Raw genomic sequence first — 20238 nt, forward strand, 5'->3', positions numbered from 1 at the left:
GGGATAAACCTTGAGACCAAGGTCACTGTATGCTTGTTCCTGCATGCCAAGTTAGTACGTTCCTTAGGATTCTGAATTCCCATGGGATCCGAGAGAGTTTACCTCTCTTCTTAAAAGGTACCTTGAGGGGCACTACTTGGTGGTTCAAATGGTTAAGCCTTCAGCTCAGGTCATGATCCCAGGGTCCTGGGATCAAGTCCAAAGTCACATTAGGTTCCCTGTTCAGCAGGGAGTCTGCTTCTCCCTCTCCCTCTGCCCCTGCTCATGTGCTCTCTCTCATTTTCTCTCAAAATAAATATAAAAAAAAAAATCTTTAGGGGACCATAAGGGAAGGGGAGGAAATGAATGGGGAAAAACTAGAGAGGAAGGTAAACCATGAGAGACTCCTAATCCTGGGAACACAGGGTTGCAGAAGGGGAGGTGGGTGGGAGATGGAGTAACTGGGTAACAGGCATTAAGGAGGGCCCATGATGAGATGAGCACTGTGTGTTCTGTTGGAAAGCGAATTTAAATTTAAAAAAAATTTTTAAGAACAAAATGAGTAGTTAAGTCCAATAAAAATCTAAAAAAAAAAAAAAAAGTACTGTGAATATAGTGTAGTTACCATTAAGCTATTGGTGGGTTAGGACAAAAATGGCTCCAGGCAGTGGTTCTCAGACCAGCTGTCTTGGCATGGCCTATGAGTTGGTTAGAAATGAGAAATGTGGGATGCCTGGGTGGCACAGTGGTTGAGCATCTGCCTTTGGCTCAAGTCATGATCCTGGGGTCCTGGCTTCTGTCTCTGCCTCTCTCTCTGTCTCTCATGAATTAAAAAAAAAAAAAAAAGAGAGAGAGATAAATGTCAATTCATAGGCCCCACCCTCCCCATCTCCTGAATCAGAATTTCTTTGGATTGGGTCCAGAAGACTTTTAGAAATTCTCCATGTGAGAGATGAGATAAGCTAATTTCCAAGCTGTGTACCCTAAGCGTGAGAACCATTGAGCTAAAGCAAAGCTAGTCTACTTAGGATGGCACCCTTTTTTCCCCTTCTTCCTCTCCCCGTGAAACTCTAACTTCTGGTGTAAGCATGTCTTACTAGTTATAAAGTTACTTTATCTATCCTCGTAGAGATTCGATTCTTTTAATCTTAGATCATTCTAGTGAGCCTGTGGTAATTAGCCTCGTGGCCAGGTTTGAACAGACCACACCCAAGGTTCAGGACTCTCCAGCAGTTGAGAGACAGTTTTGAATTTAGCGTTTTGAAGGTTTCTTGCCTATGGTTCCCCTTGTTTATGGAGACCCACAGAAAAGTTAAAGGTTTGGTGTGGAAACCTAAAATTAAGGAGGTTTATAAAATAAGGGCTCAGGGTTCCAGAGTCTAAAGACTTTCTGGCTCAGAAGCCCAGTTCTACCCTGATTCTATATAGCGTTGGGCACGCTGCTTAACCTCTCTGGACCTCAGTTTACCCATCCATAAAAGGGTAAATCACACCTACGTCATAGGATGATGCAGTTAAGTAACCGGTGTAAAATGATGAGTGCAGTACCTGGCACTGGGTAAGCCTCCTTAATTACTGGCCATCATTTTTTTTTCCTTTGTATTTTTCTTGAATGATATTCTTTGGAGATCTTCCATTTCCTTTTACCCATGAGAAGAATAAAAGGATTTTCAAAGGTCCATTTTGAGAGATAGAACAGTGAAAGGGAATTGAGATCATGGAGGGACAAGAAGGAAGAAAGAGGTTGGGGGCACAAAAGGCGAGGGGTGGGGGGGAGCTTCGGCAGACGCATCTGAGAGGACGAGGCAGGCTCCCGCGAGAGGCGCCGGGCGCGGGAACAGCCGCGGGGAGGGCTGGGCTGAGCAGGAGGGGGGCCGGCAGGGAGCGGGGCCCGGGAGCTAGGCCCGCACAGGGCGAAGCGGCGGCAGGCGGCGCGAGCGACCCAGCAGCGAGAGCCGCGCCGAAACCCGGGGCAAAAGTGGGCGGGACCAATGAGGACCGGTCGTGGGCGTGGCCCGCGGGTGTGGGCGTGGCCCGCGGGTGTGGGCGTGGCCGCGCTGGGCGGAGTCCCAAGGAGACGCGGCTCGGCGGCCGGCCGTCCGGAAGGTGGGTGGGCGGGGAGGCAAGATGGGCGGTGAAGAGGCCCGGCCCCCCGGAGGAGGCGGGCTGAGACTTGCCCGGGACGGGAAGGGGCCGGAAGGGGGTGGCCGCCGGCCCGGCCCCGCCCTGGGGCCGCCTCCCCGCGGGTTCCGTTGGCTGCGGCGGCAGCTGAGGCTGTGGCGGCGGCGGCCGCGGGGTGGGAGTAAGATGGCGACAGCGGTGGCGGGAGCCCTGGGCCTGCTGTGGGGCTGGCTGTGGAGCGAACGCTTCTGGCTGCCCCAGAACGTGAGCTGGGCCGACCTTGAGGGGCCGGGCGACGGCTACGGCTACCCGCGGGCGCGGCACATCCTCTCGGTGTTCCCGGTGGCGGCGGGCATATTCTCCGTGCGGCTTCTCTTCGAGCGGTGAGTCCGCAAGCGACCGGCGGGGAGGCCCGGGGCGCGGGGCGCGGGCCGGGGCCGGAGGGGCCGCTGGCGGGGAGGCCGAGCTCCGGAAGCAGAACTGCCGGGAAAGCCCGGAAGCAGGGGGCTGGGAGGGCCTGGGCCGCGGCGCGGGATGCTCGCAGGGGGCCGAGGTGTTCGCGGAGCCCAGGAGGCACTGACAGAGTTTGGGGTGTGGACCGAGGGAGAGCGAGGGCGGGGGGGCGGGGAGGGCGATGCGGGGCCTCCCCGCCTCGGGTCCCGGAGGTCGCCTGGCGGGTCTTCTAGGCCTGCTGCCAGCCTCCAGAGATTGCCCGGGCGGCGAACCGTGAGTGTGAGCTGCGGCCCAACACCCGAAGCGAGAAACGACGAAGGGCCGCGGGAGCCAGAACTGGTCGGGGCTGTGGAAGCTGAAGGGTTAACGTAGAAGTCCGCGCTTGCGAGCGAAAGGAGCAGGTTCTCGGGAATCCGCGATTTGTGAGGATGGTTCTGAGAGTTGAGGGGAGCAGGGTTAGGCCCCAGGCCTTGGTTTGTCTCGGTTTGCCCGTTCACGGACGTGTGTGTGTTTCCAGAAACTGCTGCCGGAGCCCGCGGGAGAGAAGTCCGGTGGGGATGAGGCGTGGTGGAGCCTGAGGCTTCCAAAGTATGGGAAGGTGTCAGGGGAGTCAGGGTGTCAGGGACAGGCTTGAGGCCGGAGGTGGAAGGAGCGGTCCTTCAGGAGGATGGAGCCGTAGGGCTTCCGAGAGGACCCCGGTATCCAGCCGGCTTCCAAGGGAGTTTAGCAGAGTCACAACATTCTTTTCCCGACCGTGTGTGTTCTTGGTAAAAGTGATTTCACTTTTCTCTGAGCGGTTGGTATCTGCTCAGATGAAACGTTTACAGAGGACTTTGGTGATTTTATAATGTGGACTCACAGCTGTGGGCGATTTTGATCAAAACTACTCAGACTGGGCAGCCGGGGTGGCGCAGCGGTTCAGCGCCGCCTTCAGCCCAGGGCGCGATCCTGGGGACCCTGAATCGAGTCCCGCGTCGGGCTCCCCGCATGGAGCCTGCTTCTCCCTCTGCCTGTGTCTCTGCCTCTCTCTCTGTGTGTGTCTCTCATGAATAAGTAAATAAAATCATAAAAAAAAAAAAGGACAAAAAAAAACCTACTCAGACTGCAGGAAAGGAGACTGCTTTCCACGTAGGTCTTAGGTAATGAGGATTGCACTTTGACATCTTTTGTTCATTTGGCCCTCATGTAGAGCAGAAATGCCCGTTTTAGGATGCGACTACATTGCAAATGTTGCTCTGAAAAATTAATATGTGTTTTGAATTACTTCTCAAAATTGCCTATTTCTGACTAATCTTTCATAAAATATGTTATATGTAGCTAGCTTGTCATTCATCCGTTTACTCATAGTGTTTGTGTATTGTTACCAAAATGCTCTATCAGACATTCATGTACAAAAATAAAGATGTTTTTAACTGAAGCAAATGAAACTGAAAGATCTAAGTGCCTTTTCTCGGTCCTTGGGAATTTAGTGTTGCAGGGTTTGTTTTTTTTTTTAAGATTTTATTAATTTATTCATGAGAGACACAGAGAGAGACAGGAAGAGAGAGAAGCAGGCTCCATGCAGGGAGCCTGATGCGGGACTCGATCCTGGGACTCCAGGATCAAGCCCTGGGCTGAAGGCAGGCACTCAACCACTGAAACACCCGGGTGTCCCCTGTGTGCAGTATTTATTTAAGTATAGTCAATTGTATTAAGTATTCTTGGGGTGAGGGCACAAACCAATTTTCCCTTTTAGCGATAACCTAAATCCAGGTACTCTCTACCTCGGTAGCTGTATATGAGGGCTGAAAAAAGAGAAAATGTAATGACTAAAAAGAAAAAAACACAATTCAGGACAGAAAATTTTAATTGTCCAAAAGATTTTCTGCTTTTCATATAAATATATACCAATATGGAAATTTCTTCACATCATTGGTAAGTGGAAATAGCTTGTTGCTTATAAATATCCATTTCATATAATGAAATAAGATATAAGCTTGTATTCTCTTCAGATTTCCAGAGTACTCTTAAATGACTATGAAGACTTATATATGCGCTGGCAGAGCCACTGGAAAGGATCCTTTACCTATGGGAATTCTATCTGAATGTTTCTACAGTGCTCCAGTGTCAGAGGAGTAGAGGTGGCTGGGAATACTGAGCTTGAAAGCATTCTAGTATTATATTCCTTGACTAGTAAGGTCAGGCATCTTGTTCATCTCATGTTTGATCTTAGGAAGGTTTAACCCTAGAAGCAGTCTTGCTATTTTGTTTCTTTTTTATAAAACCTATTAATTTAGCAGTAGAATTGACAGAGATTATCAGTTCCTCTCTTGCTACACTGGTCTTCCATAAAAGTAGTCCAAGCCACTCTTATAGTAAAAGACATATTAGAAATATTAGTACAGTTAATTGTCCTTCCTATGTTTTCTTATTTCTCAAATCCTATCTACTTGGTTTCTAGAAGCGATTCATGTAGTAATCAGACTATAAGAGCCAGAACCCCCTTTTTTTTTTTTTTTTACAGACAGTAAACTAAAGCTTAGAAACACCCTGCAACTTTTCAGAGTGGGGGAGGAACTAGAACTAAGATTCAGATCATTTTCCCAAGCCTCTTGTTCTTTCCACTGTATGATGATGTGGCCATCTTTTTCCTGTTCTTAAACCCTCTTTCAAGGATTAAGATTTAACCCCCTATTCCTAGTATTCTAGGATTTGGAGACTAAACCTATACTCATCTTATTCTTGGTTGTTTAATATAATGCATTTGACTTGAAAATCATATTTTCAAATTTTTGTTTCAAATTGTTCTGCATATTTTAGTGAGTCTTTACACTATGCCCCTTGATAATTTATTGCTATTTGTGTTGTCTTAATCCCCCAAGGAATAGGGGTGCCTGGTTAGCCCAGTCGGAAGAGCATGCAACTCTTAATCTCGGGGTGGTGAGTTCCAGCCTCAGGTTGGGTGTTGAGATTACTAGTAAATAAATAAACAAACTTTTAAAAAAAATCTCCCAAAGAACAAACAGCATTTATAGTTTGGTCTTACTTTCTCATCCTTTTCATCAACCACACTAAGCATTTTTTTTTTAAGTTCCCACATTCCCTGAAGAACTATATCTGATAAGGATGACTTGAAAAGCCACCTGACCATAATAAAGTGTTTGTATCTAGCCAACTATTTTGCTGAAGAACTGCAGGCTGGAGACTGTTACCTACCAAAGAATGGAGGAGGCTTTCCTTTGTGGGCCTCTGTTCAGTGGTTGTATTGTGATGGCCTTAGCCTTGCAAAATGCCTCGGGTGTAGCATGTGGTCAGCAAATATCTACTGAATGTTTGAGAAGGGTCCATCTTTATCTATACAGATGCCCAGAGGAGTGACTGGAATCTAGATCTTCAACCTGAAAGAGATGTTTGGCTTGACTGAAAGAGGCAAAACTAAAATTCCTTTGTTTCTGTGGTTAAATTTCATCATACTATATATTTGCATGTTGTGCACCTTTCTACAGCTTTTTTCTTTCTCCCCTGTCCCCATACACGTATTCACACTACCCTGTGTCCTATCAACACGGGGATAAGAAACACTTCCATATGTGTTCTTTAAAACTTCAAAACTTAAAAAAAATAAAAAAATAAAACTTCAAAACTTCTTATCCTATTATGTTCATGATAAAATTGCTTGAAATTTAATATCTAGTCACTTGAGCACTTGTTTCTTGGGATCAAGTGGAGCTTGAGACTTAATATTGACACCATCAGAGCTATATTGGCTCATTTATTTTGAATATGGTATTGCAATAGGAGCTTTGTGTTGCCAGAAGAAAATTATTTTGTGAATTATGCAGGAGAAAGATTAGAGCTCTCCTTGTTACTCATTCATTATTCCAATCCCCTCTTCTCTCTTCTTCCAAAGCCACCTCACTGGGGTGTGTAAAGAGCCTTCTCATTATCATTCTCTGTCACAGGAGACTGAACAGATTCACTTGCTGGCCTGTCATGTAACTGGCAACAAGAGCAGTGACTCATTTTTCTTGTGCACATTTCTCAACTGCTCATTTCATCTTCTTGTAAGCCTTGCAACCTCTGCTGCATACTGCCTTTTTTCTTTTTCTTGTTTCCCCCCACTTCCGCTAATCAGAGGAAGAACTTTTTTCCTCTACCTGACAGGCCTGCTGCCTTCCTCCCAGATCCATGTCAGGACACAGCATTGCAACCCGATATTAATGGGTCCTTCTGTCAGGGTAGAGAGGCATTAGGAAGAATGGACATAGCTGCTGACTAGGCTGGAAAGGAGCCTGCTCATTTCATTGCATCCCTAAAAGTATTCTATTGGGCGTTATTGAATTGTAAATCACAGATGTAAATCAGATTTGCAGATCTAGCAGAGCAAGACTGGAAAAGTCAATCATGTGGCCCTGCCCTTATCTAAGAATCCACCTCTTGATAAACTCCAGATAATCCGAAGCCTTATGTGTCCTTCCTCTTTTCTGGGTAAACTTCTTTCCCCAACCCTTTGTGTTCAGGGGGTGTTGATGCTCTGCAGAAAACTGAATACTGTCATGCCTGAGGTCAGGTTCCTAACTTATCCCTGGAGACAATATATTTGTCACAGAAAAGAAACATGTCAGATACTTTTGCTTTAGCCACTTCCTGATTCTGAAAACTGAGGACTCCTAGATGGGTAAAGAAGAAAGTAATGAAGAGGAGGCAAGCAGGTGAAATCTGCACCCTTCTTAGAGAGTAGAAAGGGAGATGTACCTCATTTTGGCTTCCTCTCCAGAGGTATTTTTAGGCAGATAAAAGCTGCCCTGCACTGAGTTTTGGACTCTTTTTGAATTCACTCTTGCTTTATCTTTGGGGAGATTAATTGAAATGTTACTGCAAAAGGAGTTAACCATAATCACTTCTAACTTAAAAAAAAAAAATCTGAAACCAGCTTTCCTAGAAACAAAGACAGTTTTCCTAGATGTGAAGAATTCTCTCTGAATTATCTAAAAGGGTGCTGTTCACTACAGTAGCCACTAACTAGTACAGTAGCTACTAGCTTTTGAGTATTTCAAATGTGATGAGTCCAAATGTGATGTGTTAGTTACATGTGTTCTAAATGCAAAATACAGGGATTTTGGAAAGGGGGGGGGGAATGTAATGTATCTCAAATATATCTCAATTTTTAACATTGATTATATATTGATGTGATTGTATTTTGGATATATCAAGCTAAAGTAATCAATTTTGCCTGTTTCTTTTTTCCTTCTCTGAATGTGTCTGTTAGAAAATTTTAAATTATATTTGTGGTCTCCATTATATTCTGAACAATGCTGATAGTAATTCAAACATATTTATAACTAAAAAGAATTTTAATGTAAATTCAAATTTGATTCATTTTTTTAGGACCAGAAGGTGATCAGGCCTAAATATCTCAGACATTGCTTTAAACAACAGGTCTTTCTAAAAATTGTGGTAAAAATGGGGTTTAAAAATGTAAATCAGGGCAGCCCCTGTGGCTCAGCGGTTTAGCACTGCCTTCAGCCCAAGGTGTGATCCTGGAGACCTTATATCCGTCCCAGTCGGGCTCCCTGCATGGAGCCTGCTTCTCCCTCTGCCTGTGTCTCTGCCTCTCTCTCTGTGTCTCTCATGAATAAATAAATAAATCTTTTTTTTTAAATGTAAATCATTTCCTGAATGATATAAATGACTAGTTATAGTCTGTTTTGAGTAATCACTGAGTTATTGACAGTCTAGCCAAGCATCGCTCTGTAGTCTTGCTTTTCTGCATATATCTACTTTTTTTTTTTAATTTTTATTTATTTATGATAGTCCGAGAGAGGCAGAGACACAGGCAGAGGGAGAAGCAGGCTCCATGCACCAGGAGCCTGACGTGGGATTTGATCCCGGGTCTCCAGGATCGTGCCCTGGGCCAAAGGCAGGCGCCAAACCGCTGCGCCACCCAGGGATCCCTGCATATATCTTCTTAGTTGAGTAAAGATCTGTAAACAAACAAGTTTGTCAAGTAGTTAAATGTACATGGGGTGCTGCACAGCCCTGGTAAGACATTAAGAACACAGTATTTTATCTGTTCTCAAAATTATGGAGTTTCTTAAAAAGGGTATTCCTGGGCACCTGAATGGCTCAGTTGGTCATGATCTTGGGAGTACTGGGATTGAGCCTCACATCGGCCTCCCTGCTCTGTAGGGAGTCTGCTTCTCCCTCTCCCTCTGCCCCTCCCTATTGCTCATGCTCTCTCTCTCAAATAAATAAAATCTTTTATTATTTTTTATTATTTTTTTAAAGATTTTATTTATTTATTCATGAGAGAGAAAGAGAGAGAGACACAGGCAGAGACACAGGCAGAGGGAGAAGCAGGCTCCACGCAAAGAGCCTGACATGGGACTCAATCCTGGGACTCCAGGATCATGCCCTGGGCTGAAGGCCGACGCCAAACCACTGAGCCACCCAGGGATCCCCTAAAATCTTTTTTTTTTTAAGGGGTATTGTTTGTAGCCTTTTGCTTTTGGGTAGCGTCAGCAGTTGTAAGAAGTCTCACTTAGTCGGCACAGAGGGACTCAAACCCAATCAGGTTGTTGTGGCTATGTTTAATTCTTCTTGGGGAAATTTCCAGTTATACTGAAATTGGTTAACTTGAATTTCTACTGATTCCAGAAATCAATGACCTTCTCCTACATGGAGCTGGCAGGTTATCTGATGACTCAGGAGAACAAGTGGGCACAATTCCTTAAAACACTTCACCTGGGGATCCCTGGGTGACGCAGTGGTTTGGTGCCTGCCTTTGGCCCAGGGCACGATCTTGGAGACCCGGGATCGAATCCCACATCGGGTTCCCAGTGCATGGAGCCTGCTTCTCCCTCTGCCTGTGTCTCTGCCTCTCTCTCTCTCTTTCTCTCTCTCTGTGACTATCATAAATAAATAAAAAATAATAATTTAAAAAAAAACACTTCACCTTTTATTTGAGAATTAAGTTTCTATCCATTTTCTTTTTTCTTCAGCAATTATTTATTGAGAGCTTAGTATATGCCAGATGTCAAGCTACGTGCCACAGATAAAAACGTGAATAAAGGGATCCCTGGGTGGCGCAGCGGTTTGGCGCCTGCCTTTTGCCCAGGGCGCGATCCGGGAGACCCTGGATCGAATCCCACGTCGGGCTCCCGGTGCATGGAGCCTGCTTCTCCCTCTGCCTGTGTCTCTGCCTCTCTCTCTCTCTCTCTCTGTGTGACTATCATAAATAAATAAAAATTAAAAAAAAAAAAACGTGAATAAGTCATAGTGTTTGCTCGCAGGAAGAAAGCAAGAAAATCAGTGATTTAAGATACAGTGTAATAAACATATGCACAAGGCTGTTATGAGAGTTTGGAGGAGGTGGGTTCACTTCCTTTTAACAGTCATTAACTAAAATGTAGACTTAATGTCTCACTAACAAACACTTGTTTCTTGGACTCTATAGGATGGTAAAAACTTTGTAAGGCATAAGGAAGAATTTCTTGTTAACCACCTCTTGGCACTTGCACATTTGTGTTTCAACTTTAAGCAAATACATTAAGTTGTATGGTCACTTGTCCATTTTAAAAAGGTAAATTATTTGTAATGATGGGTGCCCTTGGTGGCATAGTTAAGTATCCGACTCTTGATTTTGGCTCAGGTCAAGATCTCAGGGTTGCGAGATGGAACCCCCAGTCCTGCTCTGTGCTGGATTAAGCACTGGGCTTGGAGCCTGCTTAAGATTCTCTCTCTCCGGGCAGCCCTGGTGGTTCAGAGGTTTAGCACCGCCTTCGGCCCAGGGTGTTATCCTGGAGACCTGGGACCGAGTCCCATGTCAGGCTCCCTGCATGGAGCCTGCTTCTCCCTTTGCCTGTGTCTGTTCCTCTGTGTGTGTGTGTGTGTGTCTTTCATGAATAAATAAAATCTTAAAAAAAAAAAAAGATTCTCTCTCTCTCCCTCTGTCCCACCCCCCCCCAAAAAAAAACCCTAAAAAGATAAATATGTGTAATGAAAGAAATGTATGTATATAGTTGGAGAGGGAGAAATTATTCTAACAATGAGAGTCTCAAGGACCCCGAGCTGTTCTTCAATCACATTTTGAAGCCTGCTGCTCTCGATAGCAAGTAAAATATTCACTCACTACTATACAATGATACTACAACTTAGTCTTAAATTGTATCTATCTAAAGCATTTTAACATAATACGGTATGTAATTTACTATCTATCTCAAGACTTTTGACCCTTACAGAGAAGTTAATGTAAGCAGAATGCTGATCCTTCTCATCACAGCACCTGGTAGGTAAAGGTATTAGTCATCTTAATGCTTTAAGGCCCTGTTAATAGGTCTAAGGGAAGATAAATCTGATGAAAGTGGGAGAAGGAGGGAAGAATAATCTGCTATAAATACATGGTGTGTGACTTGCTATAGTTTAGGGTAATATATATTATAGAAGTCTTTTTTTAGAAGTCTGCTTTTACTTTAAGAGCAAATTTGCCAATTAAAAAAAAATAGTCCTCAAAGGAAACTGCAAAGAATACATATATATGTACAATTAATGTGTATAGCACATGTGTTTGTAGATAACAAATCCTATGCTCAAGAATGTACTCAGAAGGGGTGCCTGGCTGGCTCAGTCGGTAGAGCATGAGACTCTTAGTCGTGGGGTTGTAAGTTCAAGCCCTATACTGAATGTAGAGATTTCTTAAAAATCTTTCAAGGCGCCTGAGTGGCTCAGTGGTTGAGTGTCTGCCCTTGGCTCAGGTCATGATCCGGGGGACCTGGAATCAAGGCTTCCTATGGAGAACCTGCTTCTCCACGGAGAACCTGCTTCCCCTACCTATGTCTCTGCCTCTGTGTTTCTCATGAATAGATAAATAAAATCTTTTTAAGAAAAATCTGTCTTTCCTAGTTTTTGGCAGCAGAAAACAAAAACCAAAAACAAAATCTTCTTTAAAAATTTAAAAAATGAAAAAAGAATTTACTCAGAAAAATACATGGGTGCATATGTATAAGGGATATATAAAATAATATATGGTTGGGAGTCATCAGCACAGAAATGAATAATTTAGTGATTTTTGAACTTTTTATTCTCAGCATTCTTTTTCATTCTTAGAATTTACTGAACATCTCGGGCAGCCTGGGTGGCCCAGCAGTTTAGTGCCACCTTTGACCCAGGGCGTGATCCTGGAGTCCTGGGATCAAGTCCCACATCAGGCTCCCTGCATGGAGCCTGCTTCTTCCTCAGCCTGTGTCTCTGCCTCTGTGTGTGTGTGTGTGTGTGTGTGTGTCTCTCATGAATAAATAAATAAAATCTTTATTTTATTGAATTTATTGAACATCTCTTATTCCTATCAGTTTTTCCATATTTGAAAATAAAGTTGAGGGGTGACTGGGTGGCACAGTGGGTTAAGCATCTCCCTTCAGCTCAGGTCATGCTATCAGGGTCCTGGGATCGAGCCCCACATTTGGCTCTCTGCTCAGTGGGGAGCCTGCTTCTCTCTCTGTGCTCTCCCTCTCTTAAATATTATTTATTAAAATAAAATAAATACATAAAGCTGAGAAATTTAAGAAATGTATTTATTTCATTAAAAATAACAGTGATATCCATGTTACATGTTAACAAGAATAACATTTTTGAAAAGTAATTATTTTCCAAAAAAAAAATTTAGAACAGCACTGATTTTACATTTTTACAAATCTCTTTCATGTCTGACTTAATAAAGATAGTTTGATTTTTCTCTGTGGCTTCTGCATTCAATCTCTTGTGATACACTGTTTTGGTTGAAGTATAAAAATAAAAGCTGGCCTCACAAATATGTCATTGGAAAGGGGACTTATTTTTTCTTTGATACAGTACTGAAGCACAACAAACAAGTAGTAGCATGGAGCCCAATCTGGGGCTTGAACTCATGACCTTGAAATCAAGACTTGAGCTGAGACCAAGAGCCAGATGCTTAACCAACTGAGCCAGCCAGGCACCCCTAAGTAGTATTTCTTAAATAATTGGTTGCATTGAGGAAACCCTATCAATGAGCTTTTCATTAATGTTAAAATCGGGGCAGCCCGGGTGGCTCAGCGGTTTAGCGCTGCCTTCAGCCCAGGGCATGATCCTGGAGACGCAGGATCGAGTCCCACGTCGGGCTCCCTGCGTGGAGCCTGCTTCCCTCTGTCTGTGTCTCTGACTCTCTCTCTTTCTGTGTGTCTTATGAATAAAGAAAATCTTAAAAAAAAATAATAATGTTAAAATCATTATCTGTCTTAAATTTTGATTGGCTATCATGGATTGGTCACTTTGTCTTGTTGCATCCAAGAGAGCAAGATGGGGTCACCAGCAGCTCTACTGGAGCCATCTGAGGAAATCTGGCAAGAGTTCTCATGCTTGCCACATCACCTCAAACTGGCATAGTCTGATCTGGAAATACAGCCTCATTATGTGCTGCCATTGTTTCTATCAGTATGTGAAGAATATAGGCTGAAGTTGGACTAAATGAACTTCTTTGATTGGGTCATCCAAGATAACCTACCTTAACTGCAGATATCCAAGATACCTACCTCCTTCATGCTAACTCTTTGTACATAAAAGTACATCAGTTAAGAAAAAGAAAAATACTGGTTCATCGAGTTACATAGATCTCCCATGTGTCAATACATTTCTTTATACAATATTCTTTATGCAATATTTTATACAATGTATTTCTTTATACAATATTTCTTTATATAATATTTTAAAAATCTTATTAGTTAATCTCATCAGAACCAGTTTTATCATAGAAGCTTATAGCACAGGGAAGTTGTCAAGCTGAAAGATGGATATAAGTTCTCTAAAATTCTAATTTTCACGTGAAAGCTTGAATTTTATCATTGGCAACAATGTTTTTTGAAGTGACAAGCTTATTTTATTCATTTTCAAGAAAATATTTTCTAAATATCTAGATCCAAACTTTAGTTTGTCTGTTCCCCACTTTTTCGGGTAAAAATGGCATTCTGTCAAAAAAGTGATTTATTTCAGCACACAACTCCGTCAAACAAGTGTGTTTCTTTGAGACAACTATATACTTTGGTATACAGCAAAAGTGCTTTCTGTGTACTTCCCATTTTATTACAAAATGCTTTTTAAAAATATACTCAAAGGCTGAGATTTATTAAAATCAATAATTAGTATTGCTTCATCAAGATATTAAGTGAACTGGCTTAAACAACAACAACAAAAAGAGGACATAGCAAGGAAGAACACAATAACTATTACTACAGGGACGACTGGGTGTCTCAGTGGTTGAGCATATGCCTTTGGCTCAGGTCATGAACCCAGGGCCCTGAGATCGAGTTCATTTATTTATTCATGAGAGACAGAGAGACGCAGAGACACAGGCAGAGGGAGAAGCAGGCTCCGTGCCGGGAGCCCGATGCAGGACTCGATCCCGGGACTCCAGGATTGCGCCCTGGGCCAAAAGTGGCGTTAAACTGCTAGGCCACCCAGGGATCCCCAAATAAAATCTTAAAAAATATATATATATATATATATTACTGCAGTTTGCTGCCACTACCTCAATTTGTGCTCAAGTGCTATAAGTTTTACCTACTGTTGCTTTGCACTGTCATTGCAAATGTCAACACAGTAACAAATGCAAGTGTCTTAAAATTATTTTGAAAATAGTTTTTACTTTCTGGGACTCTAGAAGCTATCTCAGGGACCCTCTGGGGTCTGCAGACTATACTTTGAGACCTTCTGCTATAATTGAATGAGATCATCCAGAGTGAATGTGTAAAGTGAGAAAAGAACCTGCATAGAGCTGTGAGAAAATAGCACATTTTAGGAAAAAGCGGGGGGGGGGGAGGGGGGGGACAACCAACATTTGATAATATCAGTAGTTAAGATGTAATAAATATTTATTTGAAAAAAAATTTATTTGTCCTAGGCACTGTTCTGAGTGCTAAACACTGAATCCTCGTAGTAACTTTATGAAGTAGGTGGATATTACAGTTATCCTCATTTTATAGATGAGAAAACGGGAGCACAGAGAAAGTTAAGTAGCATGTCCAAGTGACTCAGCTAGCAATGCATACCAGGCAGTATAGTTCTACTGCCAGAGAGACGGGGGAGAAAACTAGGAAGAGTATGTCAATAAAGAAGCAGCTAAGGAAAAAGCATTTCATGAGGGAGGGCATGGTCAGTAATGTGGGAAAATGCCAAGTGGTCAGGTAAGGTAGAAGACTGAAAAGGATCCATTTGATTTCACAGTGAGATCACTAACAGCTCTGGCAAGAGCAGTGCCATTGGAGTGTAGGGACAGAAGCCAGATGAGAGAGGATGAAGGCTGAGGAATGAGTGGGAATTAAAAGAGAAGGCTTGAGGAGAGAACTTTATCCAAGAACTTCAGCTGTGAGGTGGGAGAGCACCAGAGGATCTGAGGGGCAGGAAGAGCTGTTGAAGATGAGAACTTGAGCATGTTTAAGTTCTCTTGAGAAGAAATAGTGAGGCTGAAAAAAAGAGGAATAAATAGAATGAAATTTCTGGTCAGGAAGAAAATGGATCTGAAGCACGGGGATCTAGAGTGATTCCGATGCCAGAAGTTGAAGGGATTCCCTTCTCAGTCAAAATTCTTAAGAATCTTAGCTATTTCTACTTCTTTCTTCTTCCTCCTTTCACTGTCTCTCTCTCTCTCTCTCTCTCTCTCTAGTCTCAATTCCACTGGAATGTCTTTGGTGAAGGTTACCAGAGATTTACAAATTGCCAAATCCAGTGGATATTGAAATCCTTGTCTTACTCGATGTCTGCCTCATTTGATATGACTCTGCTCTGGCCTTCCTGGCTTCTAAAGTCACCTTTAATGCTAGTATTTCCCAGGATCCTGACCTTGGTTTTCTTCTCATTTTGTGTTCCTTCTTATTGCAATCACATCCACTCCTACAATTTTAGCTACCACCTATATTCTCATTCTCTTACTCTTTTTTCTTTCTTAGATCTGTGTGTGTATGTGTGTGTGTGTCTGTCTGTCAAGCCCCTTTTCAAGTTTATTTGCCTACTAGATAGTTTGATTTCAGTGTCCCAAGGGCATTTCAAATTCAGCCTAACACTGAATTCACCTATCACTCTAAATTTGCTTTCTTACTGTTTGCTCTACATAGTCGAGACACCATAATCACCTTAGTTTTCCCAAGCCAGAAATATGAAAGGAACGCTTGACTCTTTCTTTTCTTTTGCTTCCTACATCTATTCAGTCACCAAGTGCTATTAATTTTACATTCTCAGCATCTCTTGAATCTGTCCTTTCCACTTCTATAGCCTTAGTTCAGTGCTTTATCACTTATAGCATGGAGTTTTTACAGCAGACTATAACTGATGGCATTCCTTCTTTTTTTTTTAATTTTTATTTATTTATGATAGTCACAGAGGGAGAGAGAGAGAGGCAGAGACATAGGTCGAGGGAGAAGCAGGCTCCATGCACCGGGAGCCTGATGTGGGATTCGATCCCGGGTCTCCAGGATCGCGCCCTGGGCCAAAGGCAGGCGCCAAACCGCTGCGCCACCCAGGGATCCCGCATTCCTTTATTAATATACAAATCTGTATCTCTTCTCGAGCCCTGCCTAAAGCCTTGCAATGACTCTTCATCAACTATCGGATAAAGTTCACGCTTAGCATAACGCATAAGGCACCCGTGACCTGGCCTCTACCTACCTGTATAGTTTTTTTTTTCCCTGTTGCCAGCCCCAGATTTGAACATTGCAAAGTTCTCTAAACACACTGTTTCTTATTTCTAATGCATGCTGTTCCAGCTACCTGAATGTCTTTTTTACTTTTCCCTCTTTCTACCCTACAGAAGTGGCTAAAAAAATTTTTTTAAGATTTTATTTATTTGAGAGTGTGACCACAGGCAGGGGAATTGGATGCAGAGGGAGAGGGAGAGGGAGAAGCAGGCTTCCCGAGGAGTAGGGAGCCCGATGCAGGGCTCAGTCCCAGGACGCTGGAATCGTGACCTGAGCTGAAAATAGACACTTAACTGACTGAGCTACCCAGGTACCTTGCCACTTAAACTTGTAATGTGATTGGTTTATTAAGAATTCAGTTGCAGGAGGATCCCTATGTGGCTCAGCAGTTTGGAGCCTGCCTTCAGCCCAGGGTGTGATCCTGGATTCCCGGATCAAGTCCCACATCGAGCTTCCTGCATGGAGCCTGCTTCTCCCTCTGCCTGTGTCTCTCTGCCTCTCTCTCTCTCTCTGTCTCTCATGAATAAATAAATAAAATCTTTATTTAAAAAAAAAATGGTGGGCAGGGGGAGAGTACATGGATAGCTTAGTCAGTTAGGTATCTGCCTTTGGCTCAGATCATGATCCTAGGGTCCTGACATCAAGCCCCACATTGGGCTCCCTGCTCAGCAGGGAGTTGTCTTCTCCCACTTGCCCTGCCCCTCCTCTCCCCCTAACTTCTCTCTCTTAAGTCTTTTTAAAAAATCGCTATCTTCTTTCCTTTGTGTGTGTATGTGTAATGGTGAGCATTCAGGTTCAGATATTGTTGTTTTTTTGTTTTTTTTGTTTTTTTTAAATTTTTTTTTTATTTTTAAATTTATTTATTCATGATAGTCACACGGAGAGAGAGAGAGAGAGAGAGACAGAGACACAGGCAGAGGGAGAAGCAGGCTCCAAGCACCGGGAGCCCGATGTGGGATTCGATCCCGAGTCTCCAGGATCACGCCCTGGGCCAAAGGCAGGCGCCAAACCGCTGCGCCACCCAGGGATCCCAGGTTCAGATATTGTTACTCAATACTCTAGGGATATACCATCCTCATCAGTCTGTATAAGATCTTTGTCTTTTTATGGTATTTTTCTCTTCATTCCCTATTTTGATTTCTTTGATGGTAATTTTTCTTTTTTATATATAAATTTTGATACTTAATAGTTTTCCAGAAATTTATCCGAGCTGCTGCTTTCCAACCTAATCATGTTGCTGCACACATAGAAAATGATTTGTGTATAGCACAGTGGGATATTTGAGGCCAAAGGCTATAGACTGGGCAGCCCTGGTGGCACAGCAGTTTAGCGCCGCCTGCAGCCTGGGGGGTGATCCTGGAGATCCGGGATCGAGTCCCATGTCAGGTTCCCTGCATGGAGCCTGCTTCTCCCTCCGCCTGTGTCTCTGCCTCTTTCTGTGTGTGTGTGTGTGTGTGTGTGTGTGTGTGTGTGTGTGTGTGTCTCAATAAATAAAAATAAAAAATCTGGGCAGCCCCGGTGGCTCAGCGGTTTAGCGCCGTCTTCAGCCCAGGGCGTGATCCTGAAGTCCCAGGATCGAGTCCCACATCAGGCTCCCTGCCTGGAGCCTGCTTCTCCCTCTTCCTGTGTCTCTGCCTCTCTCTGTGTGTCTCTAATGAATAAATAAACAAATCTTTTAAAAAATAAAAATAAAAATAAAAAATCTTTAAAAAATAATAAAAATAAAATGCTGATTTCCAAAAAAAAAAAAAAAAAAGACTATAGACTAAGGTTTCCTGACTACTGTGGGCCCCATGGATCAGCCTGAGAGCTAAGAACAGTATCTCAGGATAAATATAGCTCAAGTATGTTACTTGCCATGATATACCAGTTGAGAAGCTTGATCTATACTTTGAAATAGATCTGTGTTTAGTTCATGTCTATCAGTGATGTTGTAGTGAATCACAAAGATAGTATATCTCCTGTCTTTGGTATGAAAAAGCAAGGTAGTAAGTAATTTCATCTTAATTAGCCCAGGCCTCAGTCAGCTGCTGCCATGTACCTAGAGGGCAGGAAAAGTGCAGAATGAAATGATGTATATGAAGCAGAATAGATATGTTACAATCAGATTGGATCATTAGACTCCTGTTCCTGGAGTGGCAATGGAAAGGAGAAACTTACCATTTATTAAGGGCACTAAATGCCTACTAATTCAGACCTGCAAGCAAAGGGAAATCTGATTTTTCAAATTATTTTAAAACTTGGGCAACAAACTGATCCTGGAGAGGATAAAAAAAATCACAAGACAAATTTGATTTCTCAGTGTCATCCAGCACAGCAGTTTTCAAACCGTGATATCAGGAATCTTTTACACTCTTAAAAATTAAGGCTCCAAGAGAGTTTATTATTATTTTTTAAAGATTTTATTTATTCATGAGAGACACAGAGAGAGAAGCAGAGACATAGGCAGAGGGAGAAGGAGGCCTACCCCCTTTGGAAGCCTGAGTGGGACTTGATCCCAGGACCCTGGGATCACAACCTGAGCCAAAGGCAGATGTTCAACTACTGAGCCATCCAGGTGCCCTGAGAATTTATGTTTATATGGATAATATTAACATGGGTTAAATTAAAATGGAAATGTTAAAAAAATGTTATTAATTTATTTATAAATGACAATAAATTGATTATATTGGCATTATAACCAATATTTAATGAAAAATATTTTCTAAAACAAAAAAATATGAGAATAGCATTACTTTACATTTTTGTCTCTAGTCATTTGGAAGCTGTATTCTCATGTCAGCTTCTGCATTCAGTCTATTCCAATGTCATGTAACCTATGGAAAATTACACTGTATGCTCATGAGAGAATGAGAGAAAAAAGAACTATTATGAAGTTACAGAATGATTATGAGAGTGTTGTAGACTCCTGAAAGGTTCTCTGAAATCCTGTGAGTCTCTACGACATGCTTTGGTTTAAGTGCCTATTTAACAGAAAGAATGACTACCCGGCAGCCCAGGTGGCTCAGCGGTTTAGCACTGCCTTCAGCCCAGGATGTGATCCTGGAGACCTGGGATCGAGTCTCCTGTCGGGCTGCCTGCATGAACCCTGCTTCTTCCTCTGCCTGTCTCTCTCTCTCTCTCTCTCTCTCTCTCTCTCTCTCTCTCAGAAAAAAAAAAAAAAAAAAAAAGACTACCTAATTTCACTTTCTTCAGGAAGGTGATTCATTAAGTACATAAATAAATCTGTGTATTTAATTTTTATCAGAAAAAGATTATTTTCCAATCATAACTCCTTATTTATGGCTTTGTGCTTCGTACTGTAGCACAAAATAGGTGCTTCATAAGATTTGTCAAATAGATAAGTTTTCCCAGGGTCTGTATCTGTATAACTGTAACTGACTGGATGCCAGTGACGGTCTTTCATTGCACTCTGCAAACTAATGAGGTCAGGATATGAGCCAATTACAACTTTAGGATATTAAGTCCGCTCCAAGGTCCAGATAATACAATAAAATAAAATAATTATCTTGGTTTCGCCCAGGTGAGCAGGGTACAAACTTGTCCCTGTTGTATGAAAGAAAACTTCTTGGGGCACCTGGGTGGCTCAGTCTATTAAGCGTCTGCCTTTGGCTCTGGTCATGATCCCAGAATCCTGGGATCAAGCCCCACATCGGCAGGGAGCCCGCTTCTCCCTCTCTTCTCCCTTGCTTGTGCTCTCTCTCTCTGTCAAATAAATGATAAAATCTTAAAAAAAAAAAAAAAAAGATTTCTCTTTTTGCCTTCTGCCAGAGATAGCATCAGGAAGAACGAAGACTGAACTGTTTCTGGTAAAAATAATAATAGCTGCCTTCCAAAATAATAATAATAGTAATAGCAGCTGCCTTTTAATGAATGTTTACTAAATATCAGATACTAGGTTAGGCATGGGTCATATCATCTCATTTTTAAAATAACCCTGTGAAGTAGATATCATCTCCATTCTATAGGTGAGTAACTCACAGAGTCTCTAGCTGGTAAAATCTAGCTT

At 42.7% G+C, this 20238-nt stretch overlaps 1 protein-coding gene across 3 annotated transcripts in view; it reads left to right on the forward strand.

Annotated features, from left to right (window-relative positions):
* The first annotated feature begins 2120 nt into the window (after nt 1-2120).
* The window catches only part of CERS5 (ceramide synthase 5), a 31588-nt gene continuing 13470 nt past the window's right edge, over nt 2121-20238 (forward strand). Inside the window, exon 1 of one of the 3 annotated variants that reach the window (XM_072797974.1) lies at nt 2121-2483. In XM_072797974.1, coding sequence (XP_072654075.1) covers nt 2287-2483 — 197 coding nt within the window. In that variant the 5' untranslated portion in view covers nt 2121-2286. The remainder of the gene's footprint in view (nt 2484-20238) is intronic. The other 2 variants (XM_072797975.1, XM_072797973.1) reach the window with 2 other exon arrangements.

Source organism: Canis lupus, chromosome 25, assembly GCF_048164855.1.
Source record: "Canis lupus baileyi chromosome 25, mCanLup2.hap1, whole genome shotgun sequence".
NCBI lineage: Eukaryota > Metazoa > Chordata > Mammalia > Carnivora > Canidae > Canis > Canis lupus.